This window comes from Corvus kubaryi, unplaced genomic scaffold, assembly GCF_017639235.1.
Source record: "Corvus kubaryi isolate FWS band 111438036 unplaced genomic scaffold, C.kubaryi_AGA036_p1.0 135, whole genome shotgun sequence".
In the NCBI taxonomy this organism is placed as follows: Eukaryota; Metazoa; Chordata; class Aves; order Passeriformes; family Corvidae; genus Corvus; species Corvus kubaryi.
In genome coordinates, this window is record NW_024580669.1 from 2703656 (window position 1) to 2728330 (window position 24675).

General features: G+C 45.1%; 1 protein-coding gene across 3 annotated transcripts in view; it reads right to left on the reverse strand.

Annotated features, from left to right (window-relative positions):
• Positions 1–410: 410 nt before the first annotated feature.
• SFMBT2 (Scm like with four mbt domains 2) overlaps positions 411–24675 on the reverse strand; it is a 105626-nt gene continuing 81361 nt past the window's right edge. For all 3 annotated transcript variants that reach the window (XM_042052650.1, XM_042052641.1, XM_042052659.1), the window contains 7 exons: positions 24091–24230; positions 19688–19797; positions 12545–12720; positions 10886–11058; positions 8902–9150; positions 8607–8735; positions 411–6629 (listed from right to left, as the gene is read on the reverse strand). In XM_042052650.1, coding sequence (XP_041908584.1) covers positions 6489–6629; positions 8607–8735; positions 8902–9150; positions 10886–11058; positions 12545–12720; positions 19688–19797; positions 24091–24230 — 1118 coding nt within the window. In that variant the 3' untranslated portion in view covers positions 411–6488. The remainder of the gene's footprint in view (positions 6630–8606; positions 8736–8901; positions 9151–10885; positions 11059–12544; positions 12721–19687; positions 19798–24090; positions 24231–24675) is intronic.

The window sequence follows — 24675 nt, forward strand, 5'->3', positions numbered from 1 at the left end:
GCACCTGGGGAAGTTTTATTTTTTGCCTCCCTACTCCATGTGCTGTGGCCCTGCTGTAACTCTTGTCCTGCCACCACTGACTCCTCTGTCACTACATTCTCCTTTGCCTGTTGCTCACTGGATTATTTTCATTCCTTTCACCCTCCTCCCTTCACTTTCCTAAAAACTCCTTGGATTGTTGCCTCCCCTCACCACTCACCATCTTCCTTGTTTCACATCCTGCTTCTGGGAAGAACTTCCAGACACATAAATCCAAACTTTTGGCATCTATGAAGGGCATCAGGGAGGCTGTGCTGTACCTCTGAAGTTTGGGGGCTCAGTGAAGGCGAAACTGATCCAGGCAGCTTGGACACACAGATACATCAAAACACAGCCCTGTCAAGCAAAAAAAACCACCCTGGAGAGATAAATGACTTATTGTTACTTTATTAACAACGTGGCTTACAACTGTTTCAAGTAAAAAGGGATTTCATTCTGAATAAAAATTAAAATATAACTCTGAATATAGATTTTCACTTATTTACATGAAAACATATATACAGAATAGAATCTTACAGCAAACTGACAACATGCCCTTCGCCCTGGGAACTTTAAAAAGTAAAAACACCAGCATTGATTGATTTATATGTATATATATATACACATACATATACACGCACATATATATACATATATATACACGCACATACGTATCAACACACCAACGGGATTATGTACACAAACTTGGGAGTCAAAACCTTCAGTACAAACTGGAATGCAAAACAATTCGAAGTTTTCCAACGTGCACCACCACGAATGGAGCATAACTGCTGGTTGTGGAGCAAATTCCTGCTGTTCCGTGAGAGACAGGAGGGTTTAAGCGCTTGCCTTGTCCTACACAAGGCACATGAAAAGACTCAACTCCCCTCCAAGGCTGCATTTGAGACTTTCACCTCTCTTGGTCCACACAGGACACCCCTGCCTGTGCATGTGGAAGTGTCATGGTACCATTCCCAAGGAGTCTTCCAGCAAGCACATCCCTGAAGGCAAAGGCTGCTGGAGTAACTGCATGTGTTGGCACACCCTGACCAGGTCTGGCAGAAGAGGGACTGGGAAATGGAATGCACACATGTACAATGTATAAATTATGGGCATTTATATGTCCATCATCTCCAGTGAGGCTGGAGCCACAAGAAGCAGGTGGGGTGCCCTGGCAATGAGCACTTTCATCCTGTCACACCAGAACACTGATCCACAACCTGAACCCAGGGCAATGTCGCCTTTTCCTGTGGGAGACAGCTCAAGTTTTAGCCTGGTATTTCCTATGGAGGTCTGGAAGGTGCAAGACAACAGTCTTCAGCCCCCTAACCCCAGAAGACACACAGGAATTAGGTACAAGACAGACTGATTTTCCCTTCTATCCAGCCAAGGAGCCTAGAGACATCTGAGCCAAATTTCTGTACCTCCACAGGGAAAACATAATTAGAACCTTTCAGTATTGAAGAACTGAGTCTGTTGCCAGCTTCTTTCCCTCCTCTCACCTGGCCCCTGCTGGGACTCAAAAACCATCTCTGCTGTGAAAAGAAAAGCTTTCAGGAATGATGCTCACAGACCCCAGCTGTGCTTCTGTTGTGAGAGGTCCCTCTCCACAAAGACACCTCAAACCCAGAACTCCAGCTTCTTTCCTTCCTGAAGCCCCCTCTCCCCTCTCCCACATCCCTGGCAGTCATCAAGACTTACCTTTTTCACTGTAAAAATTAACACAATAGACAAAAAAAAACCAAAAAAAGGCCACAAGTATTTGTAACTATGACCCAGGTTTGTGCAGTTCACATCTGTGAGAGAATTCCTGTGCATGGCACCAAACCCCTGCAAAACCACTCTTCTCCTGCAGGACAGCTGACATTTAAAGGACTGCTGGGCTATAAAATTCTCATCTTTGATGACTGGCTCATATTCTACATGCAGCCATTAACACCATCTACACTTCTTGCTGGAGTATTGTACCAAAGAATAAATGAGACCATTAAAGGCCTCTGCTCCTTTACTGTGAGTTCATGAGCACCTAAGGACATGAGCCCTCTCTTGTGATGCCTGGCAGATTGCAGCTGCATTTCTGCCTTCTAGGAGAAGGAGGCATTTAAATTTTCTGTTAATTAAGCACAGACTTTTTGACTTCTGTGAGAGAAATTGGTGAAGATTTGGTCCCACAGCCCACACATCAGTGAGGGCCCTAATGCTAACCTCAGTTATTTCTGGATCAAATCCTGAGTAACAGATTCCGTTAGTTCTGGGTCAGCTGATGCGATGAAGAATATTATTGAGAGGAAAATATACATGCATCCACATTTTGAAAGAATTTTTACATGAATATACTGTATAAAACATCTCCAAAACTCACAGGATTGTGGGTGAAGGGGTATTTTTTGAGTGTATCAAAGTTAGAAAGTGTACAGTCACAAGAAAAAAAAAATCCTAACGTTCAAGATGTTGCAGATTACAGAAAGTATTTCCTGGAATAAGGAATCAGCTTTGCAATCCCAAGCGATGGAAAATACAGCGTGACATTATCTTAGCACCAAAATGGAGCCCTTGGGACCGTACTTATCCACGTGCAATAAAGCTGGTTTTAATGGAGTTCAGTCGCAGCATGTTCTTCTCTTTTGGCACTTGAATTTGGAAATGAGAGGAACACTCTGAGTTCATCATTTTCCAGATGCACTGCACCAGGAAAGCAGAAAGTATCTGAAGTGCCCTGATTGTACGGAGCGTCTGAAACACGGACACAGCACAGCAGCTCTGCCAAATTCCATTCTGTGCCCTGACAAGACCAAGGCAGGCTTTAAGGTGACTGAATGCTGATGATGGCAGCCCAGCATTGCCTGGTTTGCCTTCAGAGGGCTGAGACAGGGACACCACACAACTGGGACTGCAAAAGGCCGAAGGTCAAAGCCAAGGAATGGCGACTTTCCAGGTTAAGGCAAATTAGCTGTTTGCCCAGAGTAAAATAAAGGAGTTTAGGTGTCCCACTTACAAACTGTGTACATCTCAGCAAGTATCCAAATACCTCTGGCAGTGTGGGTCAGGCCATCTCAGCTAGGACATGTACCTACTGGATACTTCACTAAGGACAGGGTGTGCTTGGATTTTGGTGTTTCCTGAGGGCACACAGCATTTTTAGGCAGTTTCTGCACCCTGCAGGACCAAACTATCAAGGATTATGGAATATAGGTAACACAAAAGAGCTGGAGACCCTGAAATCCCTCTCAGAGCTGAGAGGACTTCATGCCTCTGAGAGGTAGGAAAAGCCAGGGCTTGGTCATCCTGGCACTGAGTTAAAAAATGAGAGTCTGGATGGGAGCTGTGTTTGTGAACTGAAAAAGGAAGAGAAGCCCTGAAACCAAAGACCACTTTTCTTGAAGAGCATCCATGACAGCAGGAGGAAGGCAGGACAACCAGCCAGGGAATCATGGACATTCCTTAAGTTATTGATTTCATTCAATTCAGAGATGGATGCTTTGGGCCTGCAAAGTGGGAATTGGCTGATACTCTCAAGGCAAAGGTTGTGAAAGGAGCAGGGACCTGCCCATGGACCTGTTCAGCCTGATGAGCGCAAGCTCCAAAGAAGCCAGTGCAGATGACGATGGGCAGGCACCACACACTCTTCAGCCCCCTCTTTTTGTTCCAAAAATGCCTATCTTTGGTCCTATGCCCAAAGAGAGTCCAGTAACACCTGCAAAGCCTTCTGTGTCAGTGTGCTGAAGGTCAGCATCCAACAGCAGGGCTGCTCCCCAGCCCTTGGCAACGGCCTTGGATAACCATGAGTTCAGCACTTCACAGCAGTGGCCTTTTGCAGCTGATAACACAATAAACTTCAGGCCTAGGTGCCAAATTCAGGACAGGGAGGCGAGAAGATGTGGCTTCACCACTGTCATTCGTGTATCTGTGAAGCTGGAGCAGCTCTGAATTTAACTTACAATCAATCAGGTCTGGACCAAAAACACCCCCAAACTTACAGTGGTTTATACTTCCACTTTGCAAAGTAAAGTGGCATTTTACCCTAGCAAGATAGGATTTCCATCATCTCCTTTGAAATACATTACTCCAAAGCTTTACTGATGTTCCAGAATTTAAATGAAGTCTAGGCAAGAGTGATTAGTTCCTTCTGATCTCTGCTCAATCTGAGCACATTGTCCAGTTAAACCACACACCAACCATTCTCCACTTGTGTAAGAAACGGCCAAAGAAGTTCAGCTCCAGCTTTTCTGAAAAGCAATCAATGCAACAGACAACAGTACCCCAATCCCATATCTCTTTCCAACCTGCAGACTAAAAATAAACAGTAAAGCATTTACCACCCAAGGTAATTTTAGCATAAAGATTTAGCTTATCAACTTCTCTGAAAGGACAGAGAGTGATAAATGAGGCAACACTGATGAACAGTAAAGTGAAAGACAAATGGTGAGGAGAGAGAAACCTGTGGAAATAAAAGAGCCAGCTCAAGGTAAAATTAGAACTTTTTTTTTGTTGTTTAATAGTTCGAGTTTTCAATATGATTAAACTTCCCTGAACAATCAGTAAAGATTCCCATGTTCTTGGCTCTATGCTTCACCCATTCCCTGCTTGGCCAGGACTAGAGCTGGCTGCTCTCAGAGTCTGTGTGTGTCTGCTCCCCGATTGTGCCTCCACGAGGAATTAGCTGCCATAGGAATATCTACAGTTACAAGGCTGATGGAGACAAAAAATGACATTTTTGCAGTGTGTCCCAGAAGGCATTAAATGTCTCTGACAAATCCCAGAGGCCAGAAACTCCAAGACCATCAGAGCAGCAAAAGAAGCTGGATGTGACGAGTAAAGGATTGGTGCTGGAACGCTGTTCAGCAAATAGCCTTTCTGCTTCCCTTCCTTGGAATGTCCTCATGCGCCAGTTCTCCTGACAGAATCCTCCCAGGAGCTGTCTCCTGCTGACAGCTGTAACACCAGGACTGGGCTGAAGCAAGGAGGAAATGGGAGAAGCAGCCTCCCTGATTTTCTCAGCTGTGCTCTCACTTTGCTGGGTGCAATCCTTCTGTCTTTCAGAGGTGAAACAAGGAGCAACATTTTTAGGGGACCCTGAGAAGGATCCAAAGTAGTTCTCAAACCAGTTGCAGTGACCCATTTCACTGCTACTGTCAGCAGGAAATCCAGTCTAAAACCCAGGTTTTTTTAATATCTGCCCCGCTACAGAACCATGTTCCTGGACTTCTGAAGAACAAAAGCCCACCATTTGATGCAGAGGCAACTAATACTCCCTTGAACGGATTAAAACTTGAACAAGATCTTCAGTACAAAACAACAGCTGAGAACAGATCCAGTCCTGTCCATCTCCCATGTAAGAACATTTCTGATGAATGTCTCAGCATCTGGTCCAGCCTGCAGCAGTTGCACCCATCCCATTCCTCAGTGGCAAATCAGGAAACTCACTGAAAGACCAGCTAGGAATTCCCAAGTGATGCATAGCAAAGAGAGTCAATGCTTCTTGCCTAACACACTCGATGGGCAAGATTTAGATCTATTCCAGAGTATTTATTTCTCAAGGTTGCTTCTCTTCTCCAAAGAATTTAAGAAGGAAACCAATGAAGGAGAACGCAGCAGGTGCAGACTGGTGTTGGTCAGTAGGTTCTTCTGAGCACAGGGGTAAGCAGGAGTCCCTGATCCCAGTCTGCTGTCACCATATGGCTAGAAGTCAGGTTGAAAGCCTTCATGTTCCTGTACAAGAATGCAGCGTTGTACAGATCCCATCACAGAGATACTCAGCTGATTGTGCAGAGCCAGCGTGGCTCAGGATGTGCTGCTGCCCCACCAGGTCCTGTGTCACCCCTGTCAGTTCACTGCAACTTTGATACCAGAGAGACCATGGGTTGAGTCCCCTTTCAAAACTGACTCAGGAATTACCAGTGTAGCCTGGTGTAACACTTTTTCCTTTTGTAAAACAAGAGAGGTGGAAGAAAAGAAAAAAAAAAAGCCCATTGATCACCAAGATCAAATTTGCAGTTAAACCCCAGGTAATGCTACAAATGATCACTTACATTTCAATATGAAAGAAGAGTGTCAGAGTTATCTAAAAGAAATGTTCATGTCCAGAAATTGTCCTAGACAAAGCATCACCATCTGGGAACGTCTGACCCTTCTCCTAGGGAATGTGTCTGCCACTGGTAGGTTTGGTTTGGTGACAAACCACCTGATCCGTGCTGGCCTTGCACCACTGGGCAATGGGTTGGAGAGGCTCAGGAGAAGAGATGCTAGCAGTCCTTCCATGTGCTTTACAAGTACAGAAAAATTAGTTCCATTTGTTGCTAGTTTTCTTTTGTGTTTTTCTTCCCCGCTATGGGTTAATTCCCAGTGCTTCCAATTCCACTTGCTCTCAGAAAAGAAAAAGGATATGGGGGAAGAAAATCTCTTGAACAAGCTGAGATGTTAAAAAAAGACAGGGAACAAGGAGGAGGACAGGAAGGAACAGAGAACTGCAGTCAGTTGGCATACTGTGCATAGAAAGCAACTTTTACTCGCTCGATCTGGTGGCACAGTTTGATGGCTGGACCCAGCTTCAGCTCCATGCACTCCTGCACCGTGGGCAGCGTCAACAACAGGAGGGCCTGGCCATCGATGTCCTGGGGAAAGAAACACAGGGAAAATGGATTTGTCTGTGGACCCTGGAGGGCAGAATGTGTAAGTGAGTTTGGAGGAACAAGAAGGGAAGTTTGCCCTAAAAATTCAGTCCTTTTGTCCTCAGCTTTTTTGTCCCGCTCTGACGCTGCCCATCTCCCTTCCCTGAGACACATGTTTTTTCAGAAGTTGTCTTGGGTCTCTTCATAGGTTCTCACCTTAACCCCCAGTCTGGGAAAAGCCTCACAGCTGTTGAAATGAGGGATCACCTAAAGAACCTCTGCAGAGTCCACAGACATCTGGACAGTCCCATTTCATGCCTGAGGAACTGAAACAAGGGGCAGGCTGCAGAGACAGAGGAGGGAGCTGAATGGAGAAACTGATGCTGGTCCCACTGTCAAGTCAGACCCTTTCCCCACCTCCTCTGGCCCACAATTTGCTCAGCACAGGTTTGTGTCTGCCTTGCTCCATGCCCTGTCCCCAGGTCCACCCAGGACCTGCCCTGTTCCCCTGCTGAATGACCAAGAAAGAGGAGCCCCGACTGCCCAGAGCCCTTGCAATCTCTAATGCCCCACAGTCCCAGAATAGTGTAAGCTGGAAAGGACCTCTGCAGGTCATCTCCTTCCCTCAGGCATAGCTCCATGAACCAGTACCCCAGATGAGCAATTTTACTGGGGACTACTGTTGGCTTTATGATCCTCTTCTTAATAAAGAGATTGAGTTCTCTTAATTCTTTAATGGACTGAGATGATGATCAGGCCACAAAACTGCTTTTTACCCCTTAGGGAAGATCAGAGCCTGTGCACAGCAACTCACAGCCAACATAAACTCCTCAGGACAGCCCTGATTAGGCAGCACTGAACACAAGGAGGATTTAGACACTTGAAGTGCTGCTTTGATCAGGACTGTCTGCAGCTCAGGTTCATCCTCCACTGAAGGCTGATGGCATGGCCCATTGCACCAGAGCTTCACAAGGAAAAGCTCCAGCCATCTGTGTTTGATTCAAGTCCCTATAAAACTCTCTGGCAAAGGAGAGACAGGGTTGGCCTCCACGCCCTGGCGTTGTTCCAGGCTGGTTAACAAATGGCTGGAGCTCGCTGTGACACAGCAACTGCAGCATCCTGCTCTGGAGAGCTGCACTCGCTCCAACTCACCCTCCACCTTCTCCCAGCCACAGCAGCTGGAGTTATCCATGGTGAAGAATCAGTAATAGTTCAATGAGCAGTTGGCCACACCACTGACTAATTAACCACACTTACTTCTTCCTAACTATGGCTCGTTAGTGCTGCCCTTTACCCTCAGCAGTGGCTGCTACTCATTAGCCAAGGAATGGCTTTTTCCATAAAAATTTTACATGCTCACACTGGCTTGAGATGAAGAACATTGGCTTCTGCTCCTGCAAACCTATCTCCTTAACGGGGAGAAGATTGGCATCTCCTAAGTTTAGGTCATCCAAGGCCTGACTGGCAGATCTTCAGAGGAACATAGCTAGGAATGGGGTACCTACACACTAGAGGCATCTAGGTGTTAATGGCAAAATTCAGACAGCCAGCTTTGGCTTCAAGCAGCACTCTTCTACTTCCCAGGCCAGTATTTTAGAACAGGATGCAAGCCATGTGGCCAGGAGAAAGGCTGGTATGTGCCAGGCAGCCATTACCTGTTTTTACACTGAGGTTCCTACCTACGGGACACCAGTATGGCACCACGGACCTTGGCATGAAACGACCAAACCTGCTTTCCCCAAGGGTTTTTCACAAGGCTATTGAGTTTCTGGACTCTCTGAGGATCTGGCAAGGCTCTGACTCAAATTCCTAAGGGTTTACATGCCTTGCCAAAACTGGTGTTATAACTTGGCCTGATGGATCTGAAGTCTGGTCACGATCTCTTTACCAAAGCCCCAGGCCCAGCCAGCAAGGTGGGATGTGCTGTTACACGAACAGGCACCACAGACACAAAGGGACAAGTGACAAAAGGACTCCTACCTGCTCCTGAAATATTTTGGCAAGGGGTGCACAGTCAGTGAGTTTAATAAACCTCACGACATCAGTCACAGTCCACTCCAGTGGGTTACTGTCCAGGACAAGCTTCTCTTCCTCTTCTTGCTTAATTTCCTGCAAATAGAAATAAAATAAAAAAAAAAAAAAAAGGAGGAAAGTTTTCATAAAGCAAACTACATTCTGTGGAGAACCAGGGCAGGGATACCCCCCTCAGGCCAGGGAGGTTTGGCCCTGAAGGTGAATTTAGGAGGACTTCTGCTATGAAACGGGACACACTCACTTCCTTGGCTTGCGTGCCCTTCTCTGCCTCGCTGTAGGCGTGGGGCTGGGGTCTCCGGCTCCGGCGGGCTCTCTCCGTGGGAGGAGGCCTGTCCTGCTCGGTGCTGCTCCGCAGGGTGACCGCTCGCCGGGGCCTGGTGGAGGGCACCTCGGCTGAGGATGTGTCCGTCTGGTCATCCCGCAGCTCCGAGCTCGTTTCCTCGCTCCCCGTCTCATCCTCCATCGCGTCCGGCTCGTCGTCCTCGCTCTCCTGCACAGAGAAACAGCATCCAGGAGATGGATACAGCAGCAAATCCAAAGGCACGGGGTCAAACTGCATTCCCATGGTCATGCTGGTCCGGGGTAACATTTATTTTAACTGAATTACCTCGTTTTCATTACAGCGCTAAGTGAATTAGCCCTCGATTTAGGTTTGTTACAAAACATAGAAGAAAAAAAGTACGTGGCAGAAAATCCTTTTTCTCCTCCTAGCTAAAGGTCAACAGCAATAACTCATCCGGCATGAAATGTTCCTCTCTTGGGCTGGTATCTCAAAACCTGTGGCGCTGCAGATGCACAGGAGGAGAAATGGAAAATACTACGAGGATAAAATGAAATTCAGGTTGATTGAAATGAAGTAAGACCAGAAACAGGCTTGACTTTAAACCTTCACATTGCTTCAAATTGGTTTGGGTGTTATTGGTCCTGAAAAAAGGGAAATTTTGGTGCCTTTTGTAAATATCTACATGTTCAAGATAGCACTCTTCTAGTGACAATTCTGCAAAACTCAGGACAGAGGATTTCACCCAGATTTCCCTGCTTTCAGCCCAACACTGAACTGCTGGAGGTGAAGCCCAAAGGTCCATTTAAAGTATTACACCAGATTCTTGTTACTTCTGTCACACAGAGCTTGCAAGCACACACCAGCTGATGGAAACCGTGCATTTTGAACCTTATATACACGAGTTGCCCAAACAGCTTTGACAGCTTAGCTCTGATCCAAGTGTGAGCAGGCACCCAAAGCTGTATGCTCAGGTACTGAGTGAAAGAGCAATTTAGACAAAGATAGTTGTACTGGCTGAAAGGTTGAAAAACTTTGCTAATGGTTGATTTAGGCTTAACATAAGTTTAAGTTCCTCTGAAGCAGGTATAATCTAAGGAAATGAAGCAGAACTACACCTGAATGAGGACCAAGCCGTGAAGATGAAGGCAATCAACGGAAAGCTGAATAAAATACCTTACTCTAGTTGAAGTAGAGGGAATTTAAGTAAACCAGTTTTATTTCACATTGCACAAAGCAGCAATCACTGGCACTCAGCTGAGGAAGGGAAACCACACATGAACCTTGTTATTGCTACCATGGGAAAAGCCCCCAGAAACAGCCCACACAGAACTAAGTCTATTCCAGGTTTAATTTGGAGATGAATCTTTGCTGATGCTCAGACCCTGTCGCATCACACAGCAGAGTGGAAAGACTGAGCCCTCAAATTCTGTGTATCTGGGACACAAACCATTTGCTTGTATGCTAAGGCTTGATGTCGTGAGCCAAAAAATATGACAAATAGTTAACGAAAAAATAAAATTCCTTCAAACCACAATGGCTCATGAGCTATCATTATTTATTATAATACTTAGAGCTCTTAGACATGGATCACAGAGCTCCTTCACTCTGCTAAATGCTATGCAAAGCATCTAACAGACTCATCTGCCTGCTTTCAAGGAAGGAAATAAAACAAAGATGTATTAGGCAGCATGTCAACCAATGAGCATTGGGAAGGTGGGAGCAAAAAATCTGCTTGCTACTTCTGAAACGGACCAGGTAAAAATCCCCGAAGTGCCCCAATAAAACCAGTCTGACCTTAGAAGAACAGAGGAGCAAGGAAGGGTTCAAAACAGAAACTAGAAATGTTCAGGTGTGCTGAGAAGCCCCCCAAAAGGAAAATGCAGAATGGGGGACAAAAAGAAGCCCCAAAGGGTTTTTGCTGATTTATCCCAGCAACACAAACCTCTGCAGAGGCTGCAGCATTCAAATCCACAGCTGAAGACCTCCTTTTCTTCTGCACAAAGATGGATTTCCGCCTCTTTCTGCGTCTGGCTGGCTTGACATGGCCACTTTTGGTGTTGTTATTTTCCCCAATTGGTGGCTTAATGATTTTTTTCCTCTTCCCATAGTAATAAGCTGGAGAAACGAAGCACAATGCCCATTAAAAACTTTAACCACCAAAAGAAGGAACCTTGCCTTGCTTCCTTGCTACAGGTTCAGGAATGTATTCTAGGTACAATTTAAACTTTAAAATACATTGATTTGGAAAAAAAAAGTCCAGCATAAACACAAGATGCCATGTTGGACTAGCATAGGGTGTTACAGCTGTTATGTATCCAGATTTATTGATGATGAACGAAGACTTCAGAATTTAACAGTATGTGTTTAGGCAGAGCTGAGCAGTGATTTGGAGGGACACAGGCCAACAAGTTCCAGATTTGATCCCATGCAGTTCTGTGTGAGGTAACAGTCTCAGACACCCTTCCACTTGCTAATGTTTTCAGCAGAAAGGGGAGAGGGCCAGCTACCTTCAATCACGAAGAAAGGAATGGGTTTTTATTGCTTTCAACTATTTTGCGGCCCAAGTTGAAATTAAGGATGTGAGTGTCCCCTTTCAGACTCTTAGATGCTTGTGTTAAATGCCTTCTGACATGTTTTGGGGATGAAAGACACTCTGCCCTTGACCATATAGGGTATCCCAGGACAACTAAAGTGGCACTTGGCACCCATGCCAAAGTTCGTAACTAAACTGAGCCTTTCAACAAATCAATGGAGTTTAGAGGAAAAAATTAATCCAGTCACATAAACCCATCAACTTGGAGATGGGACAACCTCAGCTGGAGCTCCCCCAGCTGCACTCCTCCAGCTCCCCATTTGCTACCAGTGGGAGCCAGGACTCCAGCTCAGGTGTAGACTTCTACAGAGACCCATCCTCAGTGATCTCAGTATCCCCCTAAGCCTACCCCTTCTTCTACTGTGGCACCAAACACAAGAGAATTGCTTTAAATCCATCATACTGCTTTCTACAACCTTTGTGGAAGAAGGACAGCACTCTTCCACTTTCCTGACCTGTTTAAGAGCCAACAGTATCAGTAACATTGATAACAACAAGTGCTGAACACATGCCTGACAACAGCCTTCCTGAAAAGGCAGGATCATGTCTAAATATTAAACACTGAGTAGGGAGTCAGTGTTCCCAAATCTTCCAGCATCTCAGCACTGTGGTACTGGCCTGTGCTGGTGTGTATGCCAGAAATCTTTACCAAGAGGATTCATCTCACCTAATGAAGCCCTCTCAGACGTAGCAAGTTTAAATCTCAGCTTCCCACTGCAGGTTCCTTTTTATGTGATCCTTGTGTTAACTTTAGATAAGAAAGAAAGTCAAGGCTTTAAAAAAATTATGACTTTCAAAGAGATATAGTAGGATGGAGTGAGATGGGGCAGTTTTCTGGTACAGGATTCTAAGGGAACCTGTGGTGGCCTCAGGATTAAATAATTGCTCTTAGATGAGATGAATCCTAGTCAGTATTAACATATCACACAACTCCTGTTCTTCACCACACACCATCTCCCACTTCTCTGGCTCCCAGCCAGCACCAAGAGGGATTTTTCCAATACTCACTGTACTTGGTTTTGGTGTGGATGGAGCAGTTCTCAGGGCAGACTTCGGCCACCAGCACAGGGCTGAAGAGGTTGGGGCAGCACTCGAGCTTTGCGCAGACCCTCCTGCAGAAATCTGCCACCTGGTCCGACGTCCGCACGATCTTCACGGTCGCCCTGTACGTCTTCCCTCTGTACCTAGGGAGTAGTACAAGACCCCATGTCACCAATCCAGCAAAATCCTGTGGTGCTACAGACCAGACTCTTCCTCTGCCAGGGAGAGATCCTCCCTAGGGACTTTTGGGAGAGGGTCTCTTTTGGGAATGCAGGCGGAACACGTCTACTTTTTTCAGTGGCTGCATTTCAGATGGACTCGAGGAAGGAAAGGGTGAAATAAATTGAAGGTGTGGACATGATTTGGGAAGGGATCCATGTGCACACTGGATATATCTGTAGATAGGGCAAGAGAAGGAAAAAAACCTCAGCAGCCGTGGTGAGGATACTACACAGGAAAGCAAGCCCTTATTATGAACTGATGGAAAGCTTTTGGGAGAGGGATGCAGTCTCTCTTCATATACTGACCCATGATCGTATGTTTATACACCTTGAAGAGCTTTCTGGTCACCATCCTGTGTTTGTGCTGAACTCTGTAAGCCCCCAGTGCACTTTTGGTCTTCTCCATTGCCATCTTTCCTGCTCCCATATCACATTCCAGCTCCAACAATCCCCAAGACTCATGGTGCCAGCCGTGGCTACCAGGACACATAATCATTGTGAAGAAATATCTGAGTGAAACAACAGTCTCTGCCACCCTAGGACCAGATGACTTCCCCAGTCACAGACGTGGGCACTACAAAACCTGAGGAACCCATCAGGAGCCTCTGGAGTTATTTAACAGGACTGCAGCAACAGGCCCTAAAAACTGATTCCTACAGGGAGTGCTTGGAGCAGAAACCTGAAATGAAAGGTTTGTCTCAAATTTGCTATGCTACCAAAACATTTATTTTGGTGTTTTATACTAAGTGTTTCTGAGCGATAAATGGCTGAGAAAGATACAGTTACATCCCTGTTGTACTACAATGTAGATGTGAACCCTGGAAAACCAATTATCCCTGTAATTTATTAAACAGCAGCAGCAAGCTGTTGTAAACAGCGAGATAAGGTTTTTAAAACATCTCTTACACATCCTGAGGAATTCAACACAAGAGACAACCACGTGTGCAGCCGGTGCTGTAGCATTATAAATGTGCTCAGAGGAGGGAAAAGTAACACACACGAAAGAAAAGAGGGAGCAACAGTGGAAGAAAGGTTACTGGATGGGAGGCAAGGAAAGACAAAGATACAGTCACCAGGAAAAATGAGACAAAGCATTTATCACTGTATTAAGATCTGCAGTTTCCTAGCAGCTGCTGATAGATATGGGAGAGGAAGAGGAGGAGGTGGTGAAATAAAAATGTGACCAGAGAGTTAAAACATTCAGACAGCTCTTTCCGAAACAAAGGGGTGTGGGAAAAGGGTTTGAAACTGTGGCACATAAAGTGTTATGAAGGGGAAAACCAAATGAAACTTGGGTCTGAGAACAGCCCAGTCCAACCATCCTCAGGCAGCAATCCAAACTATCACCTCAACATAAAACCTAAACGAGCATTCCTGCAAGGTGCTGACTCTGATACCCCATTTGGTGCCAAGACAACCCTGGATTCATTCACCTGAATGCATGAATGACTTAATGAGCCAACTTTTCACACACCCTTAAAGACCTGGACAGATGATGTAAAAGGGAGAAGTGTTCCTTTCAGGAACAGAGCACTGTTACGATCCCAGCTTCCCTACGAAACAGCTGCAGAGGCAGGCTGGCTGAGGAGGGTTTGGCAATACCTAATACCAAAAAGACCAAATGCCACAGGCATTTAAATGTACCTACTTATAAAAGTTTTACATTTCTTTTCAATGTGTTTGAAAAGACTCCTGCACTTATTACTTCTCCAAGAGCCATTAAGTTTAACAACAGCCCAGATCGTTGGGTCAGTGAGTGGCAGCCTGCAGGATTTCACTGTGCTGCTTTCACCTGGACCCAAATAACTCTGCTTGGACTAAACCAGCACTTCCAGACAAGCACTGGCCTCAAGGGTCTCTACACTGGAAAAATCACGGCACAGGGAGCACCTGTACCTACACCTCATGTGCCTACACCTTATTTTATGTCTGGATGCATCTGAATTTAACTCACATTTATTTGTCCTTGTTCTGACTTTCACCACTAGGATGAAAAGACTGCATCTGGTTTTGTTTCCCTGCAAAAGCACTCTAATCAAATTGCCTCTTGATCTTCTTTCTTATAAGCTAAGAAAGCTGCCTGATGGGTATTATTCAAGGATGGCTGACTTTCTCTAACTGTGTGCTTCCTATTGTGTTTGGCTGCCCAGGAAGGACCCATTGTACTACAGTGCCTGCTGAAAGGAAAAGATGAAACTAGGAAAATGAACAACTGACTGATTTCATAGTCTGCTTTGAATGCAACACACATTTTAATTAACAGAGAGGATGGCAAAATGGAGATCTCCATGACTGCATCAATCAGTCTCAATAACCCAAGGTGTTAGTACTGGCCACAGCAATATATTTTTCATAATTTTGGTCTTGGCAGCACCTCTTTCAACCAGGTTCTACTAATATTTTCCACATTCCTCACACACTGAAGATTTTTAATGCAGGCACCACCAAATGTAATCTGAGCTGTTTCTAGGACAGCCATGTGGAAGGAGCTCCTTTGTCAGAAAACCTTTTCCATTAGCATCTCTCAAAAAGTTACCAACTACTGATACTCCTATTTATGTTTTTATACCAGGGCTCCTGTCTTCTCACTTGTAAGCAGCAAGTATCTGCATGCATAGCATGGCAGCACTGCAGACTTGGAAAATTGCTGTGTCAAGGAGTTTTCTTAGAAATTGCTGCTCTTTAAAAAAAAATATTTTTCAGCTAAAACCAAAGGAACCTTTCTTTCCTCTTTCCTGTTCTCTGCCCTCAGATCCCAAACTCAGAGAAAACCTTAAGGCTGTAACTATTTTCATGAAAAATACACTTGCTGATCCATGAGCAGAAGTATTAAATGAACAGCACTTTGCAATAGAGTTCTTCTGCTGAAGCTTCCTAAAATAGATGAGAGGTTCATAAGAACATACTGTCTTCTAGGAGCTCCAGTTAGGGACTGCTGTGTGATGACACAGAAAGCCTCATGCTGAAGGCACTTCAAACAGCAAGAACATTGAGAACCTCATTTTCAAAAGGCTCATTCTAAGGCATTCTGAAAATTCTTGAGACTAATTTGAACAACTCAGTAGATAAAAGCCTCAATTTCCTTTTGGGGGACCAAAAACTCCTTTCTGCTCTTTTGCAGTAAGTTTGTTCCGTCTTACTACCTTAAAGTCTGCCAAACATTAGGACTTAACTTCCTTCAAAGCTGTTTTATCATCCAGAGGCACTTTGTACTCTTGAAGACAGGATTCAGAAAGGGCACTGGAATGCTCTGGTTGTAAGGCCTTGTCTCATTAAGTCTCCTCCCGATTACAGAAATACATGGTTTAAGTCATTCCACTGGTCCTGGTTTGAAAAGCTTTGTTAAAAATGAACATAAATTAATTTCCACTGTTTTTAACTCAACCCCAAACCAGTTGCCTCATCACTCAGCCTTTGGTTCTTGTCAGTCCCCTAAAGGTCCCACCTGTTCTCAGAACCGGCTTCCAAGAGGATTTGGCTAATAACCTTTCCAGGAAAGTTAAGCTGACAGCCTGTAGTTACTTGGATCCTCCTTCTTGCCCTTCTCCTGAGGACAGGTGTGATGATTGCCTTTTTCTAGACATCAGGGAACTTCCCTCATCCTCATCAACTTCCCCACACGGCAGAGAGTGGCCTTGCAATGACATTGGCCAGTTCTCCCAGGCAGAGTTGGCTGCATCCCAAATGCTTCCAGGCACTTGTGCACACCCAGTTTGCTTCCAGTGTCTTTGGATTCTTTTCCATTTACTGTGGGTAACACTTCACTCCCCCAAACAGGATCAGGGTCCTGGGAGGCCTGAGAGCAACCTTCACTAGCAAAGGCTGAGGCAAAGAAGATTTCAAACACCTCAGCCTCACCTATCACAAGTGAAAGGCAGTCTTCTAAAGCAACTGCAATGAAAAGGCTTTCTTTGAAATGCAGCCTCATAAATAAGCGATGATGTCTGGCATAGGGGTAAATATTCCTAGAGTTCAGCTGCTGGATTTGAGCAGCTCTCAGAATTTCATTTAATGAAGGAGTCCAGGAATACTCATCTTTATTATTTTGATCAACTGGGCTTCATACAAGACCCAGGAGATAACTCTCTGCACACACTGCTTTTGTTTATGTCCAAAGTCCTGCAAAAATGGGTAAGTCCAAACAGCCCCACTATCAGCCCTTCGAAATGAAAACCCTTGAAAAGCAGAAAGTCCCTTAAGCATTTTATGCAGAATTGGGAAGGCAAATCGAGATGTAGGCACTGAACTTAAGAGCATCAAAACTGTAAGGGTTGAATGCTGACAGCTTCAACTGGCCCTGATGGGAACTCAAGAGGATCAAGGCAGCCTGACATTTCTAACTCATCATCACCAATAAATTAGGTTTGACTCTTCTCACACAGAGCCAGCAGCGCTGATGGGAAACGGCTGCCATCACACAGAGCAAACACATCTCTCTGGACAACCCAAATTGTTTTATCTTCTTTGCAAGGTGAGCGTAATTGATTCCACAGTGGTCACTCATGACAGCAGAGTGAACTAAATGCAGGCTGCCCCAGCACTGAGATAATGCATGCCTGGCAGTGCAAAACCTGGCATTTGGGACAGTGGGAAAAGCAGCCTTCTCTTCACCAATTCCTTTGCTCTAGCCTTCTGCAGGGACTGTAAACAAACAACACCACCAAGATCCAAGGGGGTGCCAGTCCACATCAGAAGGAAGGTGGTGATACGATGTGTCCCATCACAGCTGGCTCTGGAGCGGTCATCCTTAGCAACTGGCACCATCCAGAGCCCCCATGGAGCTGGAAGTCGCTCATTACAGGTCTCTGTTGCTCATTACAGGTCTCTGTTGCTCATTGCAGGTCTCTGTTGCTCATTGCAGGTCTCTGTTTGAGATTCTGCAGCACTGTCACACCTGATGGAAGGTGTCACATGCTGTTTGCATGTTCCACAGTATCTGGTTTCATGACCATGTTTTCTTTTCTGCTCCTGCACAACCAAAACTTCTTGATGAAGCAATTCAAGAAAACTCAGGAAGGAAAAAAGAAGGAAGTCCTAAGGCAGCCAGACAGTCTTGGGGCAGATCAACCCTCTGCCATCCACCCTTAAAAGTACTCAAACTACCCACAGGCAAGCTGGCATGGCCACCAAGCACTGCTCTGTGAAGAGACCAGCCCCAGAAGCCAGAGAGTTTCAAGAACAAGGTGCTGTCCAGGCCCACAGGCTTTGTCTCCTCAGGAGCCAGAGGGCAATGCCACTCTGGAGGAGAATCCTTTGCTGTTCTCAGAAGGCACTTCAAAACTTGCTGTCCCAGCTCTGAGCCTGTGATGATCCATTCTGTGGCTTAATAAAGTTGAAAGATGCTACCTGACTCCCTGGAGAGCTGAGGTTGGTGCCTGCTGGGGCAGCTGGCACACAGGAACATGTACAGGGGCCATGACTGGGGGGCCAACATAAAATACTATCATGGATGGTCAGTTAAACATTTCTCAGGCTGTCTCCCATTAGAAATATGAATTGCAGCAGCCTTAAGAAATAGGTATTTCTGCTTTTGCGCAAGGCAGATCCCCACACTCAAACAGGAAACCCCAACAAAATCCTACTCAGGATACTGCTGGTAGGAAAACTGCCTGTAAGCTCAGTTCTTTGCAGGAGGAGATGTTAAGATGGAGCATTACAACTTGATTTCACAACTGCTAAATACCTGTAGGAGTGAATTATCTGGTATTTGTAGCACAAGCTGTGGGATCCTAGAAGCAGTGAAAACCAGGTCACAGACAAAGACTTGTTTTTAATGAAAATCTGCACACACAAGGTTAACTTTTAGATTTCCATCCACAACATCTCCACTGACAAACACAAAAGCCTGACTTTCCCCACACGTGAAAGAAGCAAATTAAAAATAGTAGATTTTCATTTCAGTTTGCAATCCTCCTTCAGAAAAGCAGCCGAAGTGTACGCAGAACAGAAGTTTCTCAACTCTCTCCCTCAGCCAGAGAACTCATGAACTCTCTGCAGTATCTGCATGGGCAAAGATCAAATACAGCAGCCATCAACAGTGCTGTGTTTGGCAGCTATTCATATCAACCAAGAGAAAATTGCTTTTCTTTGAAAAGGAGTAACAGAGTTCAGTATAAAGGGTGAGATTCACTGCATTTAACTCAGTACTTAAAAAGTCAAGGTAACCATTAGTCAACAAAGAGAGCTGTCTTCAAAGAACTATTTGTTGGCATCCATCTTCAAGTGGGAAGAATTATTCTTCAGAAGGACTCTGGAGAGAGCTTAGGTGAGACTCCCCTCTTTTCAGAGAGACAACAGTTGTTTAAATACATCCTAAGTATAGTGCCCATTACATAAAGAAGACACAAATAGGTAGATTTTAATGTCATAAGAAGGAATTCAGAATTGAAGAATATATTCTAGAAAGGCATCAAATCCTGACCTGAATCTCTGATCTGTTACTACTTTGCCCTAATCACACTCCTGCTAAAAAATGTGTCCCTGCTGATTTGCTTGAACTTTTTTGGGTGCCATTCATTCTCACCAGTTTTTTCTGCATTAGCCTGACAGGCTCTAATTTAAAAGCAGGAATACTCCTCCATTTAGAAAGCCAGGAATTGAGTTCATTCAGTAATAGCCAAGCTTATAAGAACAGCTTATCATAAAACTCAGGACTCCATCAAAAACTGGATGGCTGCTTGGAGAAAGACAATAGGAACGAACCGTTCAGGTGAACATTTCATTTCTGAAGTTGCTATGGAATGAGGCAAATAATTCAATGAAGCAAAATGATAATTAGAAAAGTAAAACACTCACAAAAGAAAAAAACCCTTTTCTTATCTTTTTTTTTTCCCTAGTCAGTTCCCTTTCTGAAACCTCCCAAATAAAAGAACACACATTGACGACTTACTTTGCTTTTAGTGTTTCCTCCTGGAAATTCCACTGAGGGTCTTCCACAAGCTGCAGTTCTCGTAAAACACTCCCTGGCTTATAAGCTGCATTGATCACCATGCTGAGAACCTATGGGGAGACAAAACCAACAACAATGATGGGTTTAAAAGCAGTCCTTAACCACACTGAATATGGTCCCAGGTGCTGCACAGGCAGGAGCAGCTTGCAGGTGCCTGTTTCTGTCCTGGTTGCACAGGGTAAGTGCTGGATGCAATTAGGAGAGGCCCCGGAATGGATCACTGTTGCCATATTATAGATAACACCTGTGTCTGATAAGGTAACTGCATTAAATGCTGCTGCTTAACCCCAAAAATCTGCTAACCTGTAATTTTGTCTTTGTGACAGACCCTCTCACCCAAAGCAGACTCCATTCGCTGCATCCACCACAGATCCATTTAATAAAAAAGTGAAAACAGAAATAGTTCTGAAGGCACAGCCAGGTTCAGTGCCATGTGCACCATCCCACAGTGAACACTGAAGGGGAAATTCACACATTTGAGGTCATGTTCATAAACCTGAGTGCTGTGTGCCTTGACTGTATTAACTGAATAGTAATGAAGTCTCCACAAAAAGAGTTTGCAGGAGGTGTGCCTGGAACCCAGTGTGTGTCCACTCCGCACAACAGAACACGTGTGCCAATCCTTTTAATCCAAAGTCCCTGAGAATAAAAATGATTCCTGTTATTGGCTCGGGAAATCCAAGCTTTAATAGCCTACACTTGGCATAGGGAGATAAACACAAGGAAAACAAATCTCTTAACAGCACCAGACCGTGTGTTTGAACACTCTGCATTGTATGCACATGAATGACCCCACAGTGAGTCTGGATTGCTTTTCATCTAATTTAGCTCTTTACCTAATGCCTGTTCTTAATTTCTTGGGGGCCTGCAAATGATTTCAGTATGATGAACATTAAGTTTATCCAGCACCCATGAACGCAGTTCATCAGAAATGGAATAATAATTAGGTCATACTGCAGTGACCAATGTGTTTATGTTTGTTTGGTTGGTTTTTTCTGGGCTGGCTTCCCCCCACCCCCCCAAAATCCAGCAACCTGAGGATTTGCTAGCATTTTGAAAACCCTACAGGATTAATCATTTTCAGGCAAGGGCTTCACTTAATGCTGCAGAGTACTCTGTAAAATGGCATTAGTTGGAGTTGCTTGGATAGGTTATTTACTAGAAGCAAAATTTAATTTATCATTGGGCCCTTGGAAACATTACTCAAACCACTCTTCAAGAAAGTCTAATTAGAGACACCAAACACTGACAGAGGGCAGATTCAGACTGGATACGAGGAAGAAGTTCTTGGCTGTGAGCGTGCTGAGGCCCTGGCACAGGTTGCCCAGAGAAGCTGTGGCTGCCCCATCCCTGGATGTGTCCAAGGCCAGGTTGGGCAGGGCTTGGAGCAGCCTGGGATACTGGAAGGCATCCCATGGCAGAGGGTGGCACTGGATGATCTTTAAGGTCCCTTCCAACTCAAACCATTTTAAAATGCTATTTAAAGTGAGTGAGTCCTTCCTGTTGCTCACCCACATCTTCTCTTGCCTGTCCCTCCCCACACAAACTGAGGGACATTGGCCTCTAACAGAGAGTCTCTGACACCTGATGTCAGGAAGCCAGAAGTGGGTTTTCAAAAACATCAAGTGCCTTCAGAGCTACCACACTCATTCACAACACATCAGGTACCTTGATCAACAAATCCAGGGAGTTATTTAACCTCTGTGCAGGAGTTTGTTGGCAAAGCTCTCAAGCACACCTAACCCACCCCACATGCTGGTGGGATAGCCAGGGGCAGAAAGCATCTTGCTGACCAATTTCCACCAACAGTGCTGTCCTGCCTCTTCACCAGCATGATAGTGCTTTTATGAGTTGTCAGAATAGCTGGGAAACGAGCGAGAAAAGAAAACCCAACCCTGCAATACCAGCGGCCCTGTCTGGGCATTTTCCCAGACACCTAATCAACTCCAGCCCTACACAGGCACCCACAGTGCCAGGACTTTTCTCAAAGCTGGCTTGTCACCAGCAGAACTCTGTAAACTTCTAAACTCAGTTCAAGAAGAGAGTGTTTTGTAAGAACAATTATTTCCCTTTCAGGGAAGGAAAAAGAAAATCAAAACCTCTGGCTTTTACTCTTCTTGTATCTCAAATGAGTCACTAGGTTTGGCATTTTACCCTACAGCAAAGGTCCATCATCACAGTAAGAGTGGTACCTTCCAGCAACAGTATCACTTCATATTACACTCTATTAAATGCAAACAAACAGATTTTTGGAAAAAATTAACTGTGATTTAAACAAAACCAGTGAAGAAACCTGGACCACTTTCCAACTTTCTCTGGAGATGGAAAATGACATCAACCATCTCAGACCAGTCTAATTTCCTTTGGCTGGAGTGTGACCAGTCTGAGATTTTAGTGGTTTAATCTCAGCTCTCTCTATCAGGAATGGTTTGGGTACAGCCACCTGTGCCTTGGAGCAGAGAGGGGGCGGGATTAGGTTTTATTTTGGTACTGCTGAACTTTGGATTTTCAGAGCTGAGTGAGTTGGAGTCACACCAGTGAACACGATCACGCAGCACCACCAAAACCCTCTGCCCAACCTCACAAGCACCTCATATTCATAAAGTTCTCCATGTCATGTATTTTCATGTGCACAGGGGCTCTTTTCTGAGTATATCTGGTGTGCCTGATGCCACTGGGCAGTTCAGCACTTTTCTTCCCATCACAGCTCTTTAATGTTCACACACTTCCCATCTCCATCCCCCTTTAAATGGTCTCGACCCTCAGTGAAGTTTTCGTAGAAGATATCACTGACAATGCACAGCTAAAACTATAATCACACCTCTTTTCTCCTGTTCAAGACCTCAGTGATCAGCATTCTTATGAGGAGAAACTCAATTTCCCTCCTCTTTCTCAGAGATAATCCCACATCTCCTACCTAACAAGAGATGCTAAATCCCAGGGTAGCCTCAAGGCAGGGCAGTAAACTTAATTTTTTTTTTTTTTTTAACTTGGAGAACTGATGTGTCTGTGGGATAGAGAGAGTAGAGCATTAAGAGTTACTTGGGATTCTTTCATTAGATGATCAAGGATCTAAAAGGCATCTTTTGTCACAGTCCATTCTCTTTTTAAATAGAGAAAGAGCAAAGTGTCTTAAAAATAGTAAGAGCAGTAAGCAATGAGGCTAATTAATCTTTACAGCATATTTCTCTAAGATGTGGTGGGTTATAGATCATCTGGAGTCTTAAGAAGACACCTTGTTTTATTTCACAATGCCACTGAGGAGTCCTTGGCATATATGAAGAACTGTTAGTAAGTGCTTCTTAGATATTCTGACCCCAGAACTAAATCTAAAGCTGACAATGTATTTATTTTAATTTAACTTCAAGCCAGCCCTTACTATACAGAATAGCTACCTTACAGTCACCACTTCTCAGCCCAGGTGCAATGGCTGGATGGCAATAGCTGCTGTCCCACTGTATCTGGCTCCAGGTGTCAACCTGTTTTCCAACAAAATACCTCAGAAATGAGACAAACTTTGCAGCTGATGTCAAACCACAGGCATTGCCACCTCACTTGCCTCTTACAGTGAAAGAAACCACAATAAGCCTGTGGTCCCAGCAGAATACTTGTGCTGGCACTGGGAATAAGGAACAGATAGGCTGTAAAAATAAGTTTGGCACTAAACAGCACAAGAGTTACTTGTTACTCACCTGAGACTTTGGGATTCAAGAGTACACACAGAGGATGATGCTTCACTACATCACTGGTGGAGGTAAGGACAAGGCCTTGGGTGCAAAGGGCTGAGGAGCATCAGGAACTTCAGTTGTGCTGCATTTTTTCACCCCCATCCTGCCCATGGTTCTCCAAGCTGCTGGCACCTCTCTCATCTCATCAGGAATCAGGTGTACCTCCCCTATAGCATCACCCTGAATAGTCTTCTCTTTACCCTTTCCAGAACTTGGAACTGGTTTCCACAGCCAGAACAAGCTTGAGTTTATGGCCACAAGAAGCTTGAATTTTTTCTGCCAAGTAACACTTCCCAATGCTGGGCCCTTGCCATTGTCCTGCTCCTTGGGAAGTTGTTTATGTCTCCAAAACAAGATGCCCACGTCTCCATGACACTGCTAGCTGCTCCTATGTTGATGGCAACCCACACAAAAGTTGCTCCCAACCAAAAGAACTCCCCATGTTTCAAAACCACCAAAACCCACAAAGCACAAACCTGTTCCCTCTTCCCAGCTTGAAGTTTTGCCTTGTGGAAACCACTCCAGGACAAATTTAGGTGCATTGTTTGCAAATTCTGGGTCTGGCATGACCCATACTTCCCTCTGAAATCCCCCCAAAAGAGAGCTGGGCCATACCTCCTTGAGGACCAGCACACACTTGCCAGGCCCCACAGACTGAGGTAGCTCTGCGATCCTGCCTTTGTTTAAATATGGACCTGAGAAGCAGCGGTGGTTGATGTAGAGCTGGGGGCAGCAGTATCTCCCATTGATGGTGCCTGCAAGAAGAAAGCAGCAGTGATGTGCCTGTAGCACTTTTGTAGCATAAATCAAGGGTGCTTCCTCCCCCTAGATGTGGGAGGAAGGGGAGGAGAATAAAGGAGGCACAAACTTCTACCCTGGGATAGAGGGGAGGGAAGCCCCTGCTACTCAAATCTGTTCAGCATGGGAAAAGTGAGTGGTTTTAAGAGTGACTGATTTGGCTGCACACCCTACAGAAAGGAGGACAGGGAATGGATTTCATCCATGTCATGAGACAGGCCTCTTCCAGAACTCACACTGCAGGTGGACATCAGTGACTCACTGCAACCTGCCAGAAAGGGATGTATGAGCTGAGTCTCAAAGACAGGCAATCAGCTCAGGGAGAACATTCTCTCAGCAGAGAGCCCTAGAAACCCCTCTTCAGCTCTTGTCCAACCCAGCAAGCACTGCAGTGCCATTCCC